Raw genomic sequence first — 24,365 nt, 5'->3', positions numbered from 1 at the left:
TATTTCATTGTCTCCTTTTCCCAATGCATGTTTAAGTTGTGGCTGAGTTGTACAGGCTTATTATGAGGATAAAATCTGTGAGAAACGACAATGATAAGATGATAAGACTTCAACATCAAAATGCAGCTGGAGTTGTCTGTGGTCCTGGCGTAGGAGGCCAAGGAGCCTACAGTACAACCCTCCACAAGTGTGTGCAGGGCGATGTGGCACCGCAAACGCTGGGACCGGCCTGCTTGCCTTGGGCCACGCATTTTTGTATTTACCTTGATGTGTGAAAACAGTATTGCTCGTGTGGAGGAGAGAGATTAGCAAAGAAGGTCCTCATATAGGCTATAGCTATATATTTGTAAAGATTGTAAGATGCCACAAAATCCATTGTGAGAAATAGCCCAGAACATTGGTTTGGACACCTAGGAACGCGTAAAAAATAAAAACGTTCCGATTAAATAAACCAGAAAAGAGAAGCAACAAGGCGGGAAATCGACCATGTATCATTCACTCTCCTGGCTGTCTCTCCATATTAAACACCAGGACATGGATTGCAATTAACACAATGACAACAAGGTAATTATAGCAAGCTTCGATCACTCCTCCAGCTGTCTCCATGTTTCCACATGCACACGGAGCTATGAACGCTATAGCCCCTTTCGGGACTGTGATGCACGCCAACATGGTTGGTCGAGTGAATACACCATCCCTTATACGACCATTGAACCACCACTGTCTCGCTTTTCTCTATCAAAACGCTTGTCGTACAGGTGTCGCAAAAAAATTTCAAAGGTACTCACAGTTGCACAAGGGTTTCGGACAGACAAACGCTAGGGTTTGAAAGCTCAGCGTTGCTAATAAACATTTAAAAGATCTTTTTTAAACTGGTCAACACGGCTCGAAACGGCTTTATTTACGGCTTTGGATGATCACAGCGCACTAGCGCAGGTGCATCAGGCACCCAAAGCCGGAAATAAAGCCAGTTTGAGCCGTGTTGACCAGTTTATAATTTTTTTTTAAACGTTTATTAGCAACGCCAAGCTTTCAAACCCTAGTGTTTGTCTGTCCGAAACCCTCGTGCAACTGTGACTACCTTTTCTTTGCGACACCTGTACGACAAGCGTTTTGATAGAGAAAAGCGAGACAGACTTAATTGTAGGATTTTCAATGGCCATATAAGGGACAGTGTATTCACTCGTCCAACCATGTTGGTGTGCATCACAGTCCCGAAAGGGGCTATGAATGCTGCATCCTCGCAAGCACCTCTGACACTTTGTCACAGAACAGTCATTTGGTCAGTGATTAGTAGAACTTTATAAATCTTTTCAATATTTACTATGTTGAACATTTCAACATTTGTAAAGTTGTATGTTCATCAACCTCAAATATTTTACTTTTGAAGAACATGGATACCATGTTAAACAACAGATTTAAATGGACAGCTCTTAAACAATACTGCCCCCTGCTGGTAGAAGCTGTAATGAAAAACCTGTGTGATGAGGAATGGCAGAATTAAATGTCAACAAATTTGTATTGAAATAAAGGAAATAATCAGCAGTGTCCTCTTAAGATTCTTTATTTAAACTATTATAAATACATTCATCTACAAACACAACATCTCTCCATATGTAAAAGCTTAAGGCAAGCATAACTATTTACAATGAACATTCAATAACTCTCAAAAAAGAGCCCCAACATACAATCAAGCCATATACTATGACACACTGACACAGTATGAAAATATCTACTGCTCTCCACTCATATACTATAACACAGTATGAACATGTCTACTCCTCTCCATTCATATTTTAATAATGATTGTCATATCAACTGAAGGTTACTTGGAGGAATGGATTCCAGTTGTAAGAGTCACAGGCCAGCCTGAGGTCATTGGGATATTTGGCTGGGGTCATTGGGGGGTGCAGGCTTGATCTAATACCAGGGCTGTCTGGTCGATTAATGGTCATAGGATTTTGGAAGTAATTTGGTTGACTAATCGATGAGTTGATTTGACAATTACTGTATATACAATAGTGTTTCCCATATGCAATCATGCAGGACTTCTTTAAACACTGTGCTTGCCAGAGATGTGCTTATTATTATTCTGAATATAATAAACATAACGATTACTAACTGACTAATAAAGTAGTGGCCGAAGTACTGTATTTCATTCCTCCACCACCTTTGAGGAGCCTAGCCATGCTGGTAACATCAAGATGGCAGCATGTAAGCAAGCCTGCCACAAAGAGACTGACCCCCTACAAACCTGCCACAAAGACTGACCTGCTACAGACCTGCCACAAAGAGACGGACCCCCTACAGACCTGCCACAAAGAGACTGACCTGCTACAGACCTGCCACAAAGAGACTTACCCCCTACAGACCTGCCACAAAGAGACGGACCCCCTACAGACCTGCCACAAAGAGACTGACCCCCTACAGACCTGCCACAAAGAGACTGACCCCCTACAGACCTGCCACAAAGACTGACCTGCTACAGACCTGCCACAAAGACTGACCTGCTACAGACCTGCCACAAAGAGACTTACCCCCTACAGACCTGCCACAAAGACTTACTCCATACAGACCTGCCACAAAGAGACTTACCCCCTACAGACCTGCCACAAAGACTTACTCCATACTGACCTGCCACAAAGAGACGGACCCCCTACAGACCTGCCACAAAGAGACTGACCCTCTACAGACCTGCCACAAAGACTTACTCCATACAGACCTGCCACAAAGAGACGGACCCCCTACAGACCTGCCACAAAGAGACGGACCCCCTACAGACCTGCCACAAAGAGACTGACCCCCTACAGACCTGCCACAGAGACTGACCCCCTACAGACCTGCCACAAAGAGACGGACCCCTACAGACCTGCCAAAGAGACTGACCCCCTACAGACCTGCCACAGAGACTGACCCCCTACAGACCTGCTAAAGAGACTGACCCCCTACAGACCTGCTAAAGAGACGGACCCCCTACAGACCTGCTAAAGAGACTGACCCCCTACAGACCTGCCACAAAGTGACTGAACCCATACTGACCTGCTAAAGAGACTGACCCCCTACAGACCTGCCACAAAGAGACTGAACGGTTGAACCCATACTGACCTGCCACAAAGAGACTTACCCCCTACAGACCTGGCACAAAGAGACTTACCCCCTACAGACCTGCCACAAAAAGACTGACCCAATACAGACCTGCCACAAAGAGAATGTGTTACAGATGAGCATCTGGATGTGAGTCCCCAACTGGCCAAACATTAGGTGTCTAACTGGCCAAACATTAGGCGTCTAACTGGCCAAACATTAGGTGTCTAACTGGCCAAACATTAGGTGTCTAACTGGCCAAACATTAACTGTCTAACTGGCCAAACATTAGGTGTCTAACTGGCCAAACATTAGGCGTCTAACTGGCCAAACATTAGGTGTCTAACTGGCCAAACATTAGGTGTCTAACTGGCCAAACATTAGGAGTCTAACTGGCCAAACATTAACTGTCTAACTGGCCAAACATTAGGTGTCTAACTGGCCAAACATTAGGAGTCTAACTGGCCAAACATTAGGAGTCTAATTGTCCAAACATTAGGTGTCTAACTGGTCAAACATTCTTGGAGTTGCAGGCTATGTCACAGGTCACGTAGATCTAGTGTTGCCCGAGACATGTGATCTAGCACCAAGACACCCCTGTCTTTAGAGAGAAGGCTGTCTCTGTGTGTGCTGAGTGGGAGGATGCAGGATCTTGGGCAGTGGTGTACAAGGTTTGTTCAAAACCCATCATGGAGGCTCTGCTCTTGCCATATTTAATATGTCAACACTGACTGACAAGCAAACTATTTTGAGAGCTGAGTAGCAGTCAGCACTGTGACGGGAGTAGGCGGGGCTGTTGGGTGTGTGTGTGTGTATAGGCAGTGGTGTGTGTGTGTCACTGTCAGAGGCAGTGGTGGACGTTGATGGTTAACATTTTCATCCACTGTTACAAGTGTGGACTAGGTCTGGCAATGCACAGTCTGTTGTTGATTATTTGGTTGAAAATATACCTATTGATTAAAGCTGCTAAGAATAATTATCCTCTCAGGTGGAAGTGGCCATGGATCCTATCAACAGCCAATAGTTGCCTACAATAACCTAATCGCTCTATGATCATAGTTAATTAAAATATCAATCCCTGACCATAAGTAAATGGGCTATAATGTATCCTAGTGTTTAGATGTGAAGCAGCTCTATGACCTCTATGTCACTAAAACTCACTCACAGCTGTAGCAGCTGCTCACTAACACGAATGTCTGTCGCTGAGTGATGACACGATTGGGCTGCTGGATCAGGTGACCAACTGGTAAACACAGAAGTGGAATTGGCCACAATTTCGAACATTGACCATACAGACACGGTCCAGACATATACTAGGTTTTAACCTAGTCTTGTTGTATGTTGTTGCATCTGTTTTTACTAAAAACTGAACTCCCATTTGAGCACCACAGCTCAGGCCGCTGGCCAGCAGATACTGTGGCCTGACATGTGCTCTCTGGTGAAGGACAGGAAGACCAACTGTAAAGGTAGAACTGACCCATACCTTTTATGGACATCAGTCAAAATAGCCCAAATGATAATATGCCATGTCCAGGTTTGCAGGTACCGCTAGAGCTGAGCCCATTTACTAAACCGAGTGACATTGGTCCGTGACAACAGCAATATGGTTCAATTAAAAAAGTCACAAGTGCTGTATTTGACATTCCATATTTGTAGATGGCTTGGAAAGAACATGTGAAACGCACAGAAAGGTTTGAACTGTCTTTTGATGACCAACAACTCACAAACCTAAGCCTCTGCATCCTGTTAGTCATCTGGAAGAATGATACTGTTGTGCAACTCCTAGCTAAAACAAAAGTCCAGACCTTGAGGCTTCATACTTTAACACAGTAGATATGAGCTAAGAAAACAGAGAGAGCTTGACTGGTGTTCAGTAACCTTCAGTTGCTTCCGTAGAGAGTGACCCATGACAAAGCTGTGGTGTAGGATCCTAGGTCCCTAGCTAATTCAGTTCCTCTATCTTACTCTTAGAGGCTTTGGGTTTGGGGCCATTTGCCTCTTCGGGTTCTGGGGAGCCAGGGGGGTCGCTGGGGGTATTATCCACATCAGCCTCCGGCTCCAGGGGCAAGGGGGGGGCTTTGGTGGCTCCTGCAAGACAAAGAAACATTTGGGTTGGAACACCTCATGCATATACTGTAGATGATTATGACCCAGCGCTTCTGAATGGCTGAGAGAAAAACTGATGGCAACATGAACATAAATGTTGATAGAACATCTTTGTTTTGCTTTCACCTTGTATCACCAAACTATAAGCCATCAGTGGACTAATGGAACTCCTGACAAAACACGTGTGGTCCTGTGTAGCTCAAAGGGTAAAGTTCGTCATGCCCTAAACATGGCACTAACACTGAGAGGGTTAGTGGTTCGATGTCCACTGGGGCCACCCATACTGAAAAATATATCTAGTCATTCCGTTGTTTATGAAAGTGCTATAGAAATGCAGCCTTTCATTCATTCAATGGTAGTAGTGTGTTTGAGATGTTAGTAGTGAGCCGCGGGATCTACCTGTTGGCAACTGGATGTTCTTGTTGTAGCCTGCAGCTGAGGACATGGCCTGGCCGAGGGCCTGGTTAGTGCCCAGGGGAGTCCCCGGGGGTTTGGTGGAGGCTGCTGAGCGGGGCTTGGACTTGGGGTCTTTGGCCGCCTTGGTCCACACCAGACGCTCCACCACCTGCAGGGCATCACCCATCCTCTGAGCCATATCCACCAGCTGAGAATGACAAAAACACAGGGGTAAGATTAGGCAACACGCTTTCGTTAGAAAACATAAATAAAGTACTACCACAAGAAAAAAGGGACATAATGTACGTTATGTTATAGTATTGTACAAGTGATATATTTACATTTCGTATCGGCAAAAGTCCAAAACAAACACAGCGACCGGGAGTTGAACCGACCGCATGATTGTGGTGGCGGGCGAGTGTTCTCACCACTAGACTAAGCCATCCACCCACCTTGATACAAACACAGCAATTACTATGATGGTTCATTTGAAATATTTAAAATGTTTTATTGTTATCTTTTTCCCCCTTCTTTTTCCATTTTTCTCCCATCCCAATGTTAGTCGTTATGCCAATTCCCAATCCCCTTCCTGGTCGTTGCGCACTCTACCCCCTACCGTCGGTCCGGGAGGGCGGAGACTATCACATGCTTCCTCCGACACATGTGTACCTAACCCAGCCCACCGCTTCTTTTCACCTGGCAGCGCGGACTCTCACTGGGAGTGTAACGTGTGGAAGGTCACACTACCTCTCCTAGATCCTTCCCTTGCTGTGCAGGCGCCCCGACCGAACTGTAGGAGTCGCTGTTTACAACGACCAGTACCCACCCTCGCCGGGTTTCCCACCCGCTAACACTGCCAATTGTGTTAGTATGGACGGTCGGCCAACCCGGAAGCACCACAGCTGGATTCGATCCCACTGTCTCTGTGGTGGTAGACAGACGCTTAGTCCGCTGCGCTACCCGGCGGCCCTTCATTTGAACATTTAATGGTTATGGTTAAGATATAAAGTTAGGGTTAAGGTTAGGGTTAGTTTGGGTGAGGCAGAAAAGTGTGTCTCGGTAGTCTTGAGGTAAAGGCACTTGCCTCCCATCAGCAAGTGCCCCGGTTTAGCTTCCCAGCAGGGGAGCTAAAATATTTTCTGAAAACTTTACCAGTTTATCATTTTGGAATATGTAATATATGTACTTATTTATAATACATACATATTGTACATTTTCATAAATACGTCAATATATTACTTGTGGCTATAACATAACATACAATATGTACCTTTTTCCTGTGGTCAATTAGTACTTTATTTACATTATTTATGTAAATAAATAATTTTATTATTATTGGGCTGGATTAGGAAACTTGTTATGACAAGAGGACCTTTCTAAAAATACGAAACAGCTGAGGTACTGGCTCAGAGTGGATTATTCACTAAATTCATGAATCTGTGCATCTGTCGAACACACATTTGGCTTAGGTCTGATTTTATTTTAAAGAAGCAATCGGGTGTCCAGTACCTCGGGATCGAACTCCACGTTGCTGTCGGTGTCTCTGAGCAGGTTGACTTTCCTCTCCATGTCCTGGTACTGCTCCAGGGCAGCCTTCTTGTCTCCATGGTTGTAGAGTAGGATGGCAAAGTTCAGGTTTACCAGAGGGTTGGACCTGCACGCGGTTTGTCAGCATTGAGACTCAATACTTCAACATGGGCTTCAACAAGATTCACTTCATTTCAAAAGAGAAACTGAGTGAAAGTGAGACTCACCCATCCAGAGTCACTGCTTGTTCGTACGATCTGGTGGCGTTCTCCACGTCATCCAGGTTGGTCAGGGCCACTGGTGAGAATGAGTTACAGAAATTGAAATAGAAATGTTTAACTTTGAATAAAATCAAATAAATGCTGGCTAGTGTAGTGTACAATGCTGTTAAAATAGAGAGTGGCATGCTACTGGCGGGCATCGCTTTTGGTTTTGTGACAGAGCCTAACGTACAGTAGGGAATCTCAGCTGCTGAGACCGAACCCATTCCTACAATTTAGGCTTACATTTGGCCTGATTTGTTATTCTTGGTTGAACAGGAAGAATCTATATTAGTCTGATTCCCATGGCTGGGTGACTTGGTACCTGCTAGTAGCATGTACAGCTCTTCCATTCGGGGGTTGAGGTTGATGGCTGCCCTGAGGAAGTGGAAAGCTGAGGCATACTGCTGCATGGTCAGGTGCACCAGACCCAGGTTGTACAGAACCTTCCAGTCAAATGGAGACAAGTAGTTGGCCCGCTTCAGGCAGCTGATGGCCTGGTAGAGGAAGGAAGATATGGGGGACAAGTCAATTACTGTGGACTGTGGGGCATATGAGCCATACAGTATTTAGCCATCCATGCTAATCAAAACATCGGACCATGCACTAGTGACATTTCCAATCTGATCCCGATGGACAGCAGGCCATGCAGGGCTAAATTAAAGGTGACGGTTACATTTCAGTAGCAGATTAAAACTACAGGCCATTTCATAATCTAACATGCAGCAACTTTTAACTGCTCATTCATACACCTTCATTTAGTCCTAAATACACAAAGGCTTAGTAAATTATTGACAGCGTTACTCACAGCTACATATTTCTTTTTGCCAAAGAAGCACATGCCAATGTTATTCCAGAGAGGGGGACTCTCAGGCACAGCGCAGGCTGCCACGCGGTACTTGTTCATGGCCACGTCATAGTCCCCATGGGTCTGCATCATACTGCCGGCAGCCAGGATAGCCTGGGAATAAATAACTACATGTCATATCATATCATAATAGAAACCTCACAAGACATACAGTGAGACAGGTGGCCCTGCACCACAGGAGAGTGGCTGACTTTTTCCTGTTTTCATTAGGAGTCATTAGCCCAATATAGATACAGAGTGTATACCACAGCTTGTTGGCTGTTCAGTTGCCCACTTACCGTATAGTTGCTAGGGTCATAAGTAAGAGCATTCCCCAGATGCTCAAAAGCTTTTTGGTACTTCCCAAACTGTGGAAAAGGCATAGATTAGCAGATAATCCATTACTTTTTTAATGCCTCTGTCACGTAAAGGTTACAGCATCTGTTAACAATGAGCTCCATGACCAATGTAAATACAGTGCTCGTGACCAATAGCCCACCATTATATTTAGCTGAAAAGGGTCATTTAATGTACACAGATAGAAATCAACCTACCTGTAGATACAGCAGACCCAGAGTAGTCAGCAGTTCCGTATTTTCCGGAGAGAACCTGTGAAGAGAGTAAGATTTGCTCATTGTCATCTATGCATGTAATCACACATAATGACTGGACTTAAACCTGTTTCATGCTTCTTGTGGTCAGTGCGGTCCACGCGGCGAGTGGCAATTGCGGCCTGGGAAACTGCATGTGGAGGGTCCGTGGAGCTCCGCACCTCTAAGATTTTGTAACAATATGGACGGGGGGCCGCACAGACCGTGTTGCAATGATTGCCGTTGCTATGGTGACAGAATGTGCACCATTCGTGCCGCCCCAAACAGTTTAGACCGTGTTGACCACAAGAAGCATGAAACAAGTATTAGTCTTCGGGGAACATGGTTGAGATTCTTGGAATCTGTGGATTATTTAGTGGGGTTTGATTCAGCATAATTATGGAACATTAATTGTGATGTATGGGAAGACAATCTGGCATAAAGAAATACCAGAGAAGAGGAGGAAGGGAAGAGAGAGAGTGAGAGAGCAAGAGAGAGAGAGGGTGAGAGAGAAACAGAGAGAGAGAGAGAGAGAGAGAAAGAGAGAGAGAGAGAGAGAGAGAGAGAGAGAGAGAGAGAGAGAGAGAGAGAGAGAGAGAGAGAGAGAGAGAGAGAGAGTGTTGGAACCAGTGTTGGAACACTTGATTCATTAATTTACTCCCAACAGGAGACAGTCATAATGAGCACACTGACTGTCACCCCTTATTTACAGCACTATTCAACACAGGAACAGTACTGTAGAAACATGACGTTTTGTGGTGTGTCAAAATGGCCCAGGTGTAAAAGCGCCAAGTTAGAATTTGTGAATCTGAGGAAGAGCACTGATTGAAATGAGCGCTAATGACTAGAAAACTGATTTTTTTTTAGAAAGAAAGAAAGACACAAAATTAAGAAAGAAAGCCAAGGACATTACAAGGAAAGTCTCCTTGATTGAAAGGTTGCCTTATCCTCTTGCTTTATAATGAAAAAGCCATGCCCTGGTGATGTCTTGAATTTTAATAAAATGTTCATGAATGATAATCATTCAAATGAATCCTTCTACAGTCTGTGTCTACCAGGATCGCTTAGAATAATTCAACATGCTATGAATTTAAATACAAATCACAATTGTCATGCTTGAGTGGCTAGAATGCCTTTTTAGACCAAATGTAATTCAAGCATCTGCTTTCAGAGAAGTGTCACTTTTCAACATAAGCCTGTTTTCCACAGACCCTCTGAACATAATCCAGATGATTCTAGCTCCTACTTACTCCACTGCACTCTTGTACACTTCGATGGCCTTGTCAGAGTCACCGGCCTGCAGATGAACCTTCCCCAGTGTCATGAAGGTCCTGTCATGTTTGTTCAACTGGAGAGCCAGGTTCAGATGCTCCTCTGCCTGGGAGAGAGAGACGAGGTCTGTCATAAAGTAACTGACCAGTGGGAAAAACTGAACAAACAAATAGTGTGTATATTGTTGTGGGAATTCAAACTACTCACATTTCTGAAGTCTTTTAGGAAAGAATAGCACACACCAAGATTATGGTTGATCTCCTGAGGGTGAGTAAAGGGTAAAATCAATGATGAGGCTGCCCGTCACCGAATGCTTCGAAGCTTCAATCGATGCCAAAATCAAGAATTCTTCTCAGATGAGGACATTAAAGTCATCACAACTTTCTGTGTTTACCACATTTCTACCACATAGCTCTCATTTAAAGACTGCATTGAAGAATTAAGCTTTGATTATTCGCTGATAATTACTAATGAAGCTTCGAAGGCCAACACTGGTATTCAGGACAGTCCTGGGGGCCCAGACATGGTGCGCCAGCCAACACGGGCATCAGGTTAACATTATTTTAGTTACAGGGTGGCTCTGTTGAATACTTGATTGTGATTGGCCAAGAGGTACACATTTATAAATTAATGAATGTATGTATTTTAGTTAAAGATTTGTGTTATTTACTGGAATACTGATATTTCCATTACATACTCACTGGGATGAGAGCGGTTGTATTTCAGGTATTAATCAGACCCTCAGGTGTTACTGGGGGAATGAAAATACTGTATTGCAATAGGTTTGGATTTTGCACAGCTAATAATAATATATAATAGCTAACATCCTAATTAATACACAGCACTTTTACTAAACTTTGTTGTTGTTGCCGCGCCATTTTATAAGTTAGAAAATGTACTTGCGCAAGGCGCTCGCCACTAACGCAGGAGATGCTGGTATCGAGCCCAGCTCTCTGCGTTGCTACCGGCTTGGCCGGCCGTCATACTAACACAATTGGCAGTGTTAGAGGGTGGGAAAGCCGGTGGGTGGGGATTGGACGTTGTGGACAGTGACTCCTACAGGTCGGTTGGGTGACGCCGGTGCGGCGGAAACAGGAAGTAGCGGGGGCAGCGTGAGCCTCCCACGCGTTACTCCTCGCCACTGAGAGTTCGAGCTGCTGCGGTGAAATGATGCGACAGGCTGCCTCCTTGTGTACCGGAGGGGACACGTGATGCAAGGCTTCTATCCTCACTACAGCCGACCAGTGGGAGGCATAGTCTAGCAACGTTCAAGACAGGGGAGGGAAGAATTGGAAATACGAAATTGGGATGGGAGAAAAAAATTGAAAAATGGGGAGAAAAAGTGGATAAAAAAATATGTACCGGTACTTGGCCATTACATTCTAAATGCAGTTGAAGGTATTGCTCAGTTGCAAGGCTTGACACCTAGCTTACAAACGGTAGGCAGAGCAGCAACCTAACATTCCTTACCCAGTCTTTCTCATTGAGACTTGCTGCCTGATGATAGACCTCAATGGCTGCCTTGTGCTTTCCAAGCAGAAAACTAAAGAAGGTTTTGAGAACAACAGATCAGATCAATAAACCCAACAAAGTCATGGTGAGAGTTAAAGGTCCCATGTTGTGAAAAGCTAACCTGTTCAGTGCTTGTAAACATACATGTGGGTCCCTGATGGGCCTACAGTACTAATACTCAGTACTCATACACTACTAATACTCAGTACTCATACTCATTACTGCACCCAGCCCGTATTCAGAAGCTGTTCCTGAATCTTCTCTTTTCTATCTAAAGTTTTTTTTAACCTAAAATATGTTTCTGATGACATTTTTAGTGGTAGGTTTGACATGATATTGCTGGATTTTGAGTCATATTCGTTTGAATGGTACAGGCTCGTACAGCATTGCTAGATGTATGATAATTATCGCATTTGAACGATGAAGGCGGCTCGCTCATTACAGACACAGAAACAGCCTATTGAGAACAGGACTGAGAACAGCCGGGTATAGAGTGCTAGAATGCATCATTTGAGTGGAGGTCTTTTCTTTCAGCAAAAAACGTAAAAGACATGTTTAGGGGACCTCAAAGACCTTAACTTGTTGAAAAGGACTACAACACAGGACCTTTAAGAAAGTCTAAATGTCTTCTAAGCATTAGCGGAAAAATAGTTATTAGTGGTGGTCATTTTACCTCCCAATATAGAAACCCCTACATCAACAGCCTTTTATCATTATATCTGTACTTCAACTCCTGGTTGCGTCTATATTAATCCCAGCCCAAGAGTGCTTCGCGTTTCTCTGATTGGCCACGACGCCCATGTGACCGCGGCGCGCGGCAGAGCGGAAATAGGCTGCTGCTCCGGCGAAAGAAAGACAGGCATTCTATTGCCATGCTCTGCGACAAACTCTAACCTTAACCAACTCCGAAAGAATGCCTAAACTTAACCCTTAACCTTAACTAACTCCGAAAGAATGTCTAAACTTAACCGGCGAAAGAAAGACAGGCATTCTATTGCCATGCTCTAACCTTAACCAACTCCGAAAGAATGCCTAAACTTAACCGGCGAAAGAAAGACAGACGCTAGTTACGTTTATATAGAGAGATGATAAATTAATTAAACTTAAAAAAAAGAAAAAAAAAATGTGATTCGAACTTGTCACCAACGCACCGCAGGCTCCACAGCAAGCTGAGGAACGAGTTGAGCTAACCATCTATGTTAAAACAAGGGGGATTACGGCTGCATAATGCCGCAGCAACTATGCGCTCTGCCGCTCCGCTCCGCTCTGCCGCTCTGCCGCGGGGCGTGCTAGGCGTTGTCGTGGCCAATCAGGGAAAACGCGGAAGCACTCTTGGGCTGGGATTAAAGAATAGGCCTCCTGGTTCCCTCCCCTTGTTAGACGATCAAAGGCAGCTGCTGCACCCTGGGCTGTGTAAGAAGGAAGGTACTACTAACAGTGATCTGGCCACTTGTTTCAGGTTGTCAGCGTTGCTAGGATTTAGGATGGCACAGCTCTGGAACAGCTCCAGGGACTCCTGGATTTTACCCTCCAGGCGCAAGATTAGTGCTGTGGCAAGAGAAAGAGAATAAGATGGGCTTTTCATTTGCATGAGGAAGAGGAATTAAACAAACACATTAAAAAATCTAAGGCACAGCAGTGGGTCCATATTTTGGGAAAGTAATAATGCGTTGGCAAGCTTGGGTTTTAAGTGGGACAGTGCCCTCTATTGTAACTGCAGTATGGTAATTTTACATAGTGCATGCTAAATATGTGAGGAAAATAAATCTGTGAGGAAAAACAAAGAGTAGGATACACACGTGGCTTACCTTGAACATATATGGCATATTCACACACACCATTGGTCTCCTGCAGCTGGTCTTTGATGATTGCCTAGGTTAACACACAAGGAAAACATGATTTCTATAAGTCAAGTATGAATCTTTTTGTAATTGGTATATTGAAAAAATAAATTGAGAAAGGGTATCAAGCTGGTTGAGCTGCACATCTAATGACTACCCACTAGTAGCCCTAATTTGAATAGTCACCCCAACTCAGGTCAGAGATGACACTGTGGACAAAACAGGCCTCGTTAGACATGAGGAGGAGGAGGAGGAGGAGGAGGAGGAGGAGGAGGAGGGGGAGGAGGAGGGGGAGGGGGAGGAGGAGGGGGAGGAGGAGGAGGGGGAGAAACTCTCTTGCTGCCAAACATTCACCATCTTCAAGCTGTCTGAGTGCATGAAGAGGTCAGTTCAACCAATACTGAACACACTCAAGCCAGGGAACAACAGAGAGGCACCACAGGGAACAACAGAGGCACCACAGGGAACAACAGAGGCACCACAGGGAACAACAGAGAGGCACCACAGGGAACAACAGAGAGGCACCACAGGGAACAACAGAGAGGCACCACAGGGAACAACAGAGAGGCACCACAGGGAACAACAGAGAGGCACCACAGGGAACAACAGAGAGGCACCACAGGGAACAACAGAGAGGCACCACAGGGAACAACAGAGAGGCACCACAGGGAACAACAGAGAGGCACCACAGGGAACAACAGAGAGGCACCACAGGGAACAACAGAGGCACCACAGGGAACAACAGAGAGGCACCACAGGGAACAACAGGGAGGCACCACAGGGAACAACAGAGAGGCACCACAGGGAACAACAGAGAGGCACCACAGGGAACAACAGAGAGGCACCACAGGGAACAACAGAGAGGCACCACAGGGAACAACAGAGAGGCACCACAGGGAACAACAGAGAGGCACCACAGGGAACAACAGGGAGGCACCACAGGGAACAACAGAGAGGCACCACAGGGAACAACAGAGAGGCACCACAGGGAACAACAGAGAGGCACCACAGGGAACAACAGAGAGGCACCACAGGGAACAACAGAGAGGCACCACAGGGAACAACAGAGAGGCACCACAGGGAACAACAGAGAGGCACCACAGGGAACAACAGAGAGGCACCACAGGGAACAACAGGGAGGCACCACAGGGAACAACAGGGGGTGAGGTTCTTACTTTACAGGTCTCATAGTCTTTGCGGATAAAGTGTAGGTGGATGAGCCAGTTCCTCCTCTCCATGATGGGAAGCTCTGGAGCTGAGGAAGAGGAGAGTAAACCGTGAAATCCCCAGATACTTGACGGTTTACCTAAAGTCATTTAATTTGGTAGACAGACCTAACATGAAGGGGATTCAGGTTTGTATCCATTCCCCTGTACAAAACAGATGTCGGAGAAATCGATAGGTCAGTGTAGCCTCATTAAACCAACATATAGTAGACCACCATTATGCAGAAAAATTATCTACATTTGTTTTTATTCTATTTGATAGCCTAATCCTAAAAAACCTTTCCAGTTTACGGTACATATTTTCATCCGACACCTAATATTTTCCCCCACAAGCTAATTATATTTAGCATAATAAATGTAATGAATTGACATGGCACACTGTAAACATCAGCATGTGAGCTAGCAAGCTATATAGACAGACAGACAAACAGACTGTCTGACAGGAAGCAATCGAATACAGAAACAGCTTTAGAAGGGTGAGATACAGTAACTACAGGAAGAGGGCAACAATGCTTGGAGTCTTGCTCTATTGTATTTCAGCTTTTGTTATTCTAAATCAAGTGACTTCAATTCCAGTTAATCCTGTTATCATGTAACACTACTTTCCCCAGCAACTAAAAATAAGATACAACTCTATATGAAATTAAGCTGAACTAGGCCACTGCCACTGATATTGGGGGATATTGTGATTAACCGCTATAGTGTAGAAATACAGTGTGATTTACACTAAAGCTGCCCTCTGTTTGCCTCACAGCCAGATAGACAGAGCTGTCTCTCCATCCGCTCCTTTGCTGAGTGGTAAACTGCATGGTCCTCCTCACACATATTTCCCGCATCAAGTTTGGGAATTGGGCCTATTGGAAAGGACTTAATCTGCTTTCCTCCTGCTGAGACAGCAGTAATATTCTTGTCTCTGGGTTTCAGCTGTGGCCTTGTGGCACTACAAAGTCCACATTTACAAAGCTGGGCAGATTTGGAGAGCAGGAGGGAGGGAAGGAGGGGGGTGCACATGTGTGCTCATTCCAGGGGAGTAGAAGGCAGCTAGGAAGAGGAGCACAGTATGGAGTCCCCCAAATATAACCCCCTGAAAGGTTTCAGCCCAAACATGGTGCATTTCTCTCATTGTTGCGTGTGATCTGGCTAATGCTAAGACAGATTGGCTTTATTCTGTTTACTACAACAATCTGGTAAGAGAGGATGAAAGCAGTTTTAAGGGAGGGAGTGCTGAGCTTCACACAACACATGGGGAGAATATCCAAACCACATCAAGAGATGGTTAGCTGGAACTTTCTGGCAACAAAGACTCTGTGACATGACGGAAGAAAGTTGTGGGGTGAAGACCAGGCAAAAAAACAGTGTATGCCAAAAAAGATTATGAATTATTTACTGTGTAATAAATGTCACATTTTCACACAAGGGAGGGAACATCTGGGAAACGGCTCCACAGTTCAAACATAGTAAACCCAGAGCGCCCTCTGCAGGATGGTGATGGTGAAGCCACCCTGTTGGCATCCTTTACTAGAAAGAGACTAGTATGGTTTTATAGACCACTACACTTCCATGTTACATTGAAATCGGGGAGGAGATTGCGGGGGGAGCAAATTAATGAATGTGGATGAGAGCCGTGATGTAAGTGGTTGCAGATACGGCTGTGGGGGTGCTAGAGACATGATCGAATAGACGTTTATGCGCCTCAATCTCCTGAACACGGCGCGACCCATTCCTAATCGATCAGAACTAAATCGGCAGAGAAAAAGCCCATTTTAAAGCACCTATTCCGCATGCACATGCGCAGATTGCCCATGGAGTCTGGACGACGCGAGATGACGCACGAATGAATGTAGACTGTTCCATCAGAGGGGGGAGCTTCGGTGGCCAGTGTCCTTTCAGCCGAACAGGATAATGAAAAAATGATCCCACTAAATGGCCAGACGCGTCTTATGGCGACATCTACAATTACCTCATTGAGTCTCCAGGTAGACTAATGTTTATATTTAAGTGCAGCGGTCTGTAGCCACTGACATTACCACAGAAGCTCCCCCCTCTGATGGAACAGTCCACATTCATTCGTGCGTCATCTCGCGTCGTCCAGACTCCATGGGCAATCTGCGCATGTGCATGCGGAATAGGTGCTTTAAAATGGGCTTTTTCTCTGCCGATTTAGTTCTGATCGATTAGGAATGGGTCGCGCCGTGTTCAGGAGATTGAGGCGCATAAACATCTATTCGATCATGTCTCTAGCACCCCCACAGCCGTATCTGCAACCACTTACATCACGGCTCTCATCCACATTCATTCATATGCTCCCCCCGCTATCTCCTCCCCGATTTCAGAATCCCGGAAGTGTTGCGGTGGTCTATTGGGGTGATATCATTAGGATCCCTGTTATGTGACAGTGAGAGACCTAGGGCTAGATCCACAAATAATGGATTGCACGGAGCAAGTTGCACCCTTACTTACAATACATTATGAATTGAAAATGGGGGGAGGGGCGGAGCTAGGCGATCATGGAGTAGACGTGTTTCACGTGAGCTCCCTTCTACCGTGCGGAATATACGTTTTTCCCCATTAGTCTTTATTTTATTTTTATTTGTTTTTTGTCTGCTTGTTAAGTCGTCGAGTTTCAACTACTGTCGTCAACTTTTTTCGACTTTCTGCGATGTCGGTGGTGGAAACCAGATCCATGAGCGCTCCAGCCAGCAAACTACCACCGGGCCTGGCCGCACCATCGCCCGGTGTCGGGGAGATAAGCGAAGCTGTGCTCTCGGTCATGACCAAGCTCCATGCAGAATCTGAGACACGCTTCGCTGAAACACAAAGAAAAGTGCTGGCGGATTTTTGTGATAACCTTCATCGAGAGATATCAGAGGAAATAAGGTTGGCGGTCGTCCCGTTGATAGACAAGATGGAGTCGCTGCACGCTGTCTCCTCGGCTAATGCTATCGAACTAGCTGCGCTAACGACGGAGGCCTCATTACAGGGCGAGAAGATGGCGGATCTGGAGCTCTCCCTGCTGGCTAGGCAGGCCGAAGTTGCCAAACTACAGTCGGTAATTGTGGAAATACAGTCCCGGGAGAGACGCTACAACATCAGGATTGTTGGAGTACCGGAGGGCAGCGGGGAAGGACACTGTACATTGGAATACTGACATACATTTGACATGGAAACTGTACATTGGAGGAGGTTGGGTAGGTGGGGTGGGGTTGGGTGGGGCTGTACATTGGAATACTGACAAAGCCATGCTTGGTCTTTATTGTACAACTGGGTTAGGACATTTGTAGGGGCCAGTTTTGAATTGCAGTCTCCCGTAGGTGTTCTTTGAGAGTGTTTTTGAAGGTGGGTAGTGATTTACATTCCTTTACAGCTTTGGGTAGGGCGTTCCACATTGTTGTGGCATAATTGCGAAACGTGTTTAGTCCCTTGTTTGAGCCGAATCTGGGTTTTACATGATTTGTGGAGCTCCCTCTGGTGTTGTGATCGTGGTATTCACTGACCTTTGGGAAGTATTTTGACATGTACATGGGTACCTTGGTCGTGTAGTGTATCTTGTAGACCAGGCCCATTGCAAGTTGCTGTACTCTGTTGTCTACTCTAAGCCATCCTAGGTTGGCAAAGTGTGCAGGGGTGAGGTGGGTTCTAGGAGTCAGGTCAAGCAGTAGTCTGACTAGTTTGTTTTGAGATGTTTGTAATTTGGTTTTTAGTGCCTTTGAGGTGCTTTGGTACCATGAGGTGCAAGCATAGTCGTAGTACCCTTGAATGAGTGCTCCTGCCAGAGTCTTCAGGGTATTCTTGTTTACCAGGGAGGAGATCCGGTACAAGAATCGAGTTCGTTGATTGACTTTTTTTATTACATTGGATGCCATTTTGTCACAGGAAAGATTAGCCTCTAGGATGGAACCCAGGTAGGTAATTTCATCTTTCCTTGTGACAATATTGTCACCCACTGTAACTGAGAAGCCGTCTGTTTTGCTGAGTTTGTTATTTGAACCGAAGAGAATGGACTCTGTTTTGCCCATGTGTAATGATAGTTTGTTGTCGGCGAGCCATATGCAGATTTTGCCTAGTTCCGAGCTGAGGGTTTTTTCAACCTGTAACTTGTTCTTGTCAGAGACCAGCAGGGCTGAGTCGTCCGCAAACAGGAACAAGTTGCAGTCACAAGCTGACGACATGTCATTTGCATAAATTAGGAACAGTAGTGGTCCTAGTATGCTTCCTTGTGGAACACCACAGTTCACTGTGAGGGGGGGGATAGGGTACCGTTTACCTCCACCATCTGTTCTCTCCCCTCCAGGTAGGATTGTATCCAGCTCACTGATAAACTATCAAAACCAATTGCTTTTAGCTTGTCAATCAGAATGGTGTGATTGACAGTGTCGAAGGCCTTTTGTAGGTCTAGCATGACCATGCCGCAGTATTTGCCCGCGTCCACCTCTTGCTTGATGTGGTCGTTCAAATAGAGAAGGCATGTGTCAGTGGAGTGGGATGTTCTGAAGCCAGATTGGAATTCGTAGATTAGATATTTATCCGTAAGGTACTTTTCGACCTGTTCGTATACTATTTTTTCCATGACTTTCGAGATGGATGTAAGGATAGAAACAGGGCGGTAGTTGCCTGGGTCTAATTTGCTGCCCTTTTTGTGCAGGGGTGTTACTCTCGCTATTTTGAAGTCCTTGGGGACGTGTCCCTGTTTTATGGAGAGGTTTATTATGTGTGTGATGACTGGGGTGATGGCGGCTGCTGAGTCTCTGAGGAATTTGGAGGGGATGTTGTCATGGCCAGTGGCCTTGTTCGGTTGGAGGGCGCTCAGTTTATTGAGTACCTCATCTGTAGTTACCATTTCCAGTTTGAAATCGTCTTTGTGGACGCCTAGGTTCTTGTAGTATGCTACTATGTGATCTACCCCATACTGCCCTGAGTGGGAGGGTAGTTTGTTTACCAGTGTTGTGGCTATGTTTGTGAAGAAAGTGTTAGTAATTGGCTACATCCAGTTTGTCTGTGATGAGCGTGTTGTCCGTCTTTATGTTTATGTTTGAGAACCTGGTTTTAAGTTTTTTACTGCAGCCTAGTTGATTATTGAGTAATTTCCAAAGTTCACGTGGTTTATTTTTGTTTTCCTCAGTTTTGTCATTGATGACATTTTTTTTGCCGTTTTTATCATGGAGTTTACGTCATTTCTTAGTCTGTTTCTTTCTAGTTTGAGTTCAGTCACGTGGGCTTGGAGTTCACTGCTCGTGCTTTTGGTAAGCTTTGACTGACTTTTATGAAATTCAGAGCATTTTTTGTCTCTGGCTTTCATAGCGGTCAGTATTTCAGTGTGCATCCACGGCTCAGCGCGATTTTTTACCCTGGTGGTTCTTAGGGGGGCCATGTTGTTTAGTATTGTTGAGAATTTGGTTTTGAAGCCAAGCCAGGTTTCTTCAACCAGTGTACCATTGAGTTCATCTGACCAGTCCAGGCTCTTCAGTTCAAGGTTAAAGGCCTCGCTAGAGTACGTTTTGAGGTCTCTAGATGTGACCATTTTGTGACAGCCAGCCTTTTGCTTTGGCTTTTTGCGGGAACAGAATATCATGCTAACTGTCCACTGCCCATCCAACTAGCGGGGCTTCCCAATGACTTCTGTTACTTGCTAATGCTGACCTCATGGTCGTACTTGTGTATCGCCTCTTTGGAAGCTAACGAGCTAGCTGAACAATGTACATAACAGACTCTAACGTGCTATCCGGAATGAACTACCCACCCCAGTTAGGACAGCCGAAACACGTCCAATCTTTCGCCGTCGACTAAAGACGCACTTCTTCAACCATTATCTGAAAAAAAAAAAAAAAAAAAAAAAAAAAACCTAACCCTAACTAACCATACTGTCATGCACTTGTCCTAATAAACTAACCTACACTGTAGCACTCAACACTTTGATGAACATTGTTACTCAGCTGATAGAGTTGTGCCCTTCCTGATGGCTTGTCGTACAGAACTTGTAAGTCGCTTTGGATAAAAGCGTCAGCTAAATGACTAAATGTAAATGTAAATGTAAATGTATCCGGATTCATCACTAGCTTACGCGCTAGCCTCGGGCTAGCTAGCGGGCTGTGTCTAACGTCTGCGCTGAGACATTCGAGACCCGTTAATATTTACGCACTTTAGTTGTTGTTGCTGTTTAAGTGTCATCGGTTCGCACAATTCAACAGTGATTGGGTCCTTAACTAACTTCTTGTATGCTTTTATTTTTATATCCAGGCTGTTTTGAGCTTTGGGCTCCGGTAGGAGAAGATCGGTTGAATATATATATAAACAATATATGATAACAGGTTGTGTCAGGTATTGCTTATTACCATCCCCGGGTTAATGAATGTGTTTAATTCTATTCTTACAAAGGTTATGTCATTCCAGCCGTTGTGCCTGATCAGAGGGGCACTTACAGGTGTGCACTTTGACCATAACCCCACTTTTTTCCCTTTCTTATTATTGTCGTTGTTTAAATGACATCTGTTTGCACAATTTACCTGTGATCCGATCCTGCCTTAGACTATCTGCTGGTATGCTTTAATTTAATTTTGTTTTGAATTTTCCTTTATCCATTTGTGCTATACCATTGCAACGTTGATGCGCAGACTTGGAAGTAGATGGTTGCAGGGTTGATGTTGAGTTATTATATAATAATGGCTATTTTTTCCATTATAGTTATCTCATGTTAGGGCCAAGGCTCACAGTGGTTTTCGACCGATATCTTTATTGAAACAATATATGATAACAGGTTGTGTCAGGTATTGCTTATTACCATCCCCGGGTTAATGAATGTGTTTAATTCTATTCTTACATAGGTTATGTCATTCCAACCGTTGTGCCTGTTCAGAGGGGCTGTTACAGGTGTGCACTTTGACCATAACCCCCTTTTTTCCCTTTCTTATTATTGTCGTTGTTTAAATGACATCTGTTTGCACAATTTACCTGTGATCCGATCCTGCCTTAGACTATCTGCTGGTATGCTTTAATTTAATTTTGTTTTGAATTTTCCTTTATCCATTTGTGCTATAACATTGCGACGTTGATGCGCAGATTCGGAAATAGATGGTTGCAGGGGTGATGTTGAGTTATTATATAATAATGGCTATTTTTTCCATTATGGTTATCTCATGTTAGGGCCAAGGCTCAGGTGGTTTTCGACCGATATCTTTATTGAATTTTATTTTTATTATTATTTGTGTTTATTGGACTAGTGGGGGTTTAATCAGGGGTTTATCTAGAGGGGGGTCGGAGTGGGGAGCGTCTTATTGGATCCATGACTCCAGTGGGAAATTATAGGAAGATGACCATCCTTAGTGGATGGGGCATAGGGAGGGGATTGGAGAGTGGGTATAGGAGGGCTTATAATAGGACGGGTGGGTTAGGGTTTAGAGTAGAAGGAGGGGGGGTTGTAACTGGGGTGGTATTTTTATGTGTTTTATGTACTGTTGTCTTATATGTGTGTAATTGTTCCTCCTCTGAACTCCTGGGATTGACCGTCTGGGCCCGCCTGGATCAGCGCCTCTGTACTCAGCCTGGCTGCACTGGTATGTTCTCTACGCATTTAGACAAACTCGACCATGGCTAAATTGAATATTTTAATTTGGAACGCAGGAGGTCTTAACGCCCCACACAAGCGTGCCAGTGTCCTTTGGTTATTGAAGAGAAGAAATATTGACATTGCTCTCCTTAGTGAGACGCATTTATTGGTGGGTGATGTGTCAAGGCTAGCAAATCGACAATATCACGTTATCTCCTCATCCTCAGCCGATGATAAGATGAAAGGAGTCGTCATAGTTACAAGACGTAACCTTGATATCAAAGTCCTGGATGTGTGGTCGGACACGGAGGGAAGGATTACTATAGCAAAAGTTGAGTTCTCTCATAGGAAGATGGCAATAATAGCATTGTATGCCCCTAACACATTTGATTCAGCGTTCTATAATACAATCACGAAGAATATGTTGGAACTTACTGGATATGCTCTCATTGTGGGTGGCGATTTTAATGCGTGCTGGGATGCGGAGATGGATAGGTCCGGGTCCTCTGAAACAAGCGACCAAAAACGGTCCTCTAAGGCCCTCAGGATGTGGGCCCAGGACACTGGGCTCGCAGACCTATGGCGCTTATCCAATCCCACCCTCAAGGATTACTCTCACCTGTCTGCCAGACACAAAACCTTCTCTCGAATAGACTATGCATTCGCATCCCCTAATTTGTTTGATAGTTTCGACGTCTCATTGGTTCCCCTGGCTCTCTCGGACCACAAGGGGATTTTCCTTGTGGCAACCTTTGGCAGGCTCTCCACGAGAGCTCCCAGGTGGCGTTTTAACTCAACCTTATTAAAGAACGATGATTTCTGCTCTGAGTTCGGGAGTAAACTAGCTGAATTCTTGCAGATCAAAGTTGGCACGGTCGATGACCCCAGGGTCCTATGGAACGCATTGAAAGGATTTATCAGGGGTCATGTCACACTTTTCTCCTCCAACTTACGTAAATCCCGATCAAAAAAACTAGAAGGACTGGAAACATTATATGCGGATCTATACGCATCTTTGCAAACTAACTATAGTGAACGACTAAACACACAACGTAAGATAGTCAAGAAGGAAATAAACTCCATACTTAAACAACAGTCTGAGTTCTTGATACATAGGACAAGGCAAAATTACTACTTTCACGGCTCCAGGCCTAGCCATCTATTGGCAATGAAAATACGCTCGAATGATCATTTCTCGGATATCCCCTCGATCAAGACGCGACAGGGTACAATCACTACTGATTCGAAAAAGATCAACGACACTTTTAAAGAGTTTTACTCACAGTTATATAGCTCAGAGGTTAATCTCGACGACTCTAAATTTGAATCGTTCATTGGCGGGCTTGAGATACCCCACATTTCTGAGGAAGAGGCTAAGGAACTGGGGAAACCGATCACCCTTATGGAACTAAGGGAGACGATCACTGAAATGCAGAGGGGTAAGGCACCAGGCTGGGATGGTATTCCACCCGAGGTGTATTTAGCTTTCTGGGACAAACTGGGCCCATTGATGCTCGATATGATCAATTACGCTATCGAACAGGGGGAGTTCTCAAGAGATGTCAACATGGCGCTGATTTCTTTACTTCTCAAGAAGGACAAAGATCCCAATGATTGTGGTAGCTATAGGCCCTTGAGTCTTCTCGGGCCGATTTAAAAGTGTTTGCCAAGGTGCTGGCCCGCCGCCTGCAGAGATTTATGACGGTATTGGTACACTGCGATCAAACTGGTTTTATCCCGGGGCGCCTGGCTGCAGATAATCTTAGGAGGCTGCTGCATGTAGTCGATAACAGTAAAGACAATACAGCTCCGTCCACTGTTCTGTCTTTGGATGCCATGAAGGCGTTTGACAGACTAGAATGGTCATACCTGTGGAAGGTACTTGAGGTCATGGGTCTGGGAAAGAATTTTATTCATATGATTAAAGTCCTGTATGCCTCGCCGTCGGCAATGATACTGACAGGCAAAAACTGTTCCACACTTTTCCCAGTCTCCAGATCTTCTAGACAGGGTTGTCCTCTGAGCCCGGGACTATTCGCGCTTTCCCTCGAACCATTGGCCCAATTTATTAGGCAATCAGAGGACATCGTCCCCATAATGATCAATAATACACCACACAAAATTGCTCTCTATGCGGATGACCTACTGATTTTTATGGATGACC

At 44.9% G+C, this 24,365-nt stretch overlaps 1 protein-coding gene across 1 annotated transcript in view; it reads right to left on the bottom strand.

Annotated features, from left to right (window-relative positions):
- Positions 1-3,054: 3,054 nt before the first annotated feature.
- Positions 3,055-24,365, bottom strand: part of bbs4 (Bardet-Biedl syndrome 4) — a 39,760-nt gene continuing 18,449 nt past the window's right edge. Inside the window, exons 3-16 of the mRNA XM_084337236.1 lie at positions 14,611-14,690; positions 13,403-13,466; positions 13,031-13,142; positions 11,553-11,625; positions 10,290-10,343; positions 10,061-10,188; positions 8,775-8,829; positions 8,520-8,588; positions 8,182-8,334; positions 7,699-7,870; positions 7,341-7,410; positions 7,096-7,240; positions 5,590-5,794; positions 3,055-5,172 (exon numbers count right to left, since the gene is read on the bottom strand). Of these exons, the coding sequence (XP_084193362.1) occupies positions 5,027-5,172; positions 5,590-5,794; positions 7,096-7,240; positions 7,341-7,410; positions 7,699-7,870; positions 8,182-8,334; positions 8,520-8,588; positions 8,775-8,829; positions 10,061-10,188; positions 10,290-10,343; positions 11,553-11,625; positions 13,031-13,142; positions 13,403-13,466; positions 14,611-14,673 (1,509 nt within the window). The 5' untranslated portion in view covers positions 14,674-14,690 and the 3' untranslated portion in view covers positions 3,055-5,026. The remainder of the gene's footprint in view (positions 5,173-5,589; positions 5,795-7,095; positions 7,241-7,340; positions 7,411-7,698; positions 7,871-8,181; positions 8,335-8,519; positions 8,589-8,774; positions 8,830-10,060; positions 10,189-10,289; positions 10,344-11,552; positions 11,626-13,030; positions 13,143-13,402; positions 13,467-14,610; positions 14,691-24,365) is intronic.

The sequence above is a fragment of the Notolepis coatsorum genome (genome assembly GCF_963971535.1).
Source record: "Notolepis coatsorum genome assembly, chromosome: 20".
Lineage (NCBI taxonomy): Eukaryota > Metazoa > Chordata > Actinopteri > Aulopiformes > Paralepididae > Notolepis > Notolepis coatsorum.
This window is presented reverse-complemented; position numbering and strand designations above follow the sequence as displayed.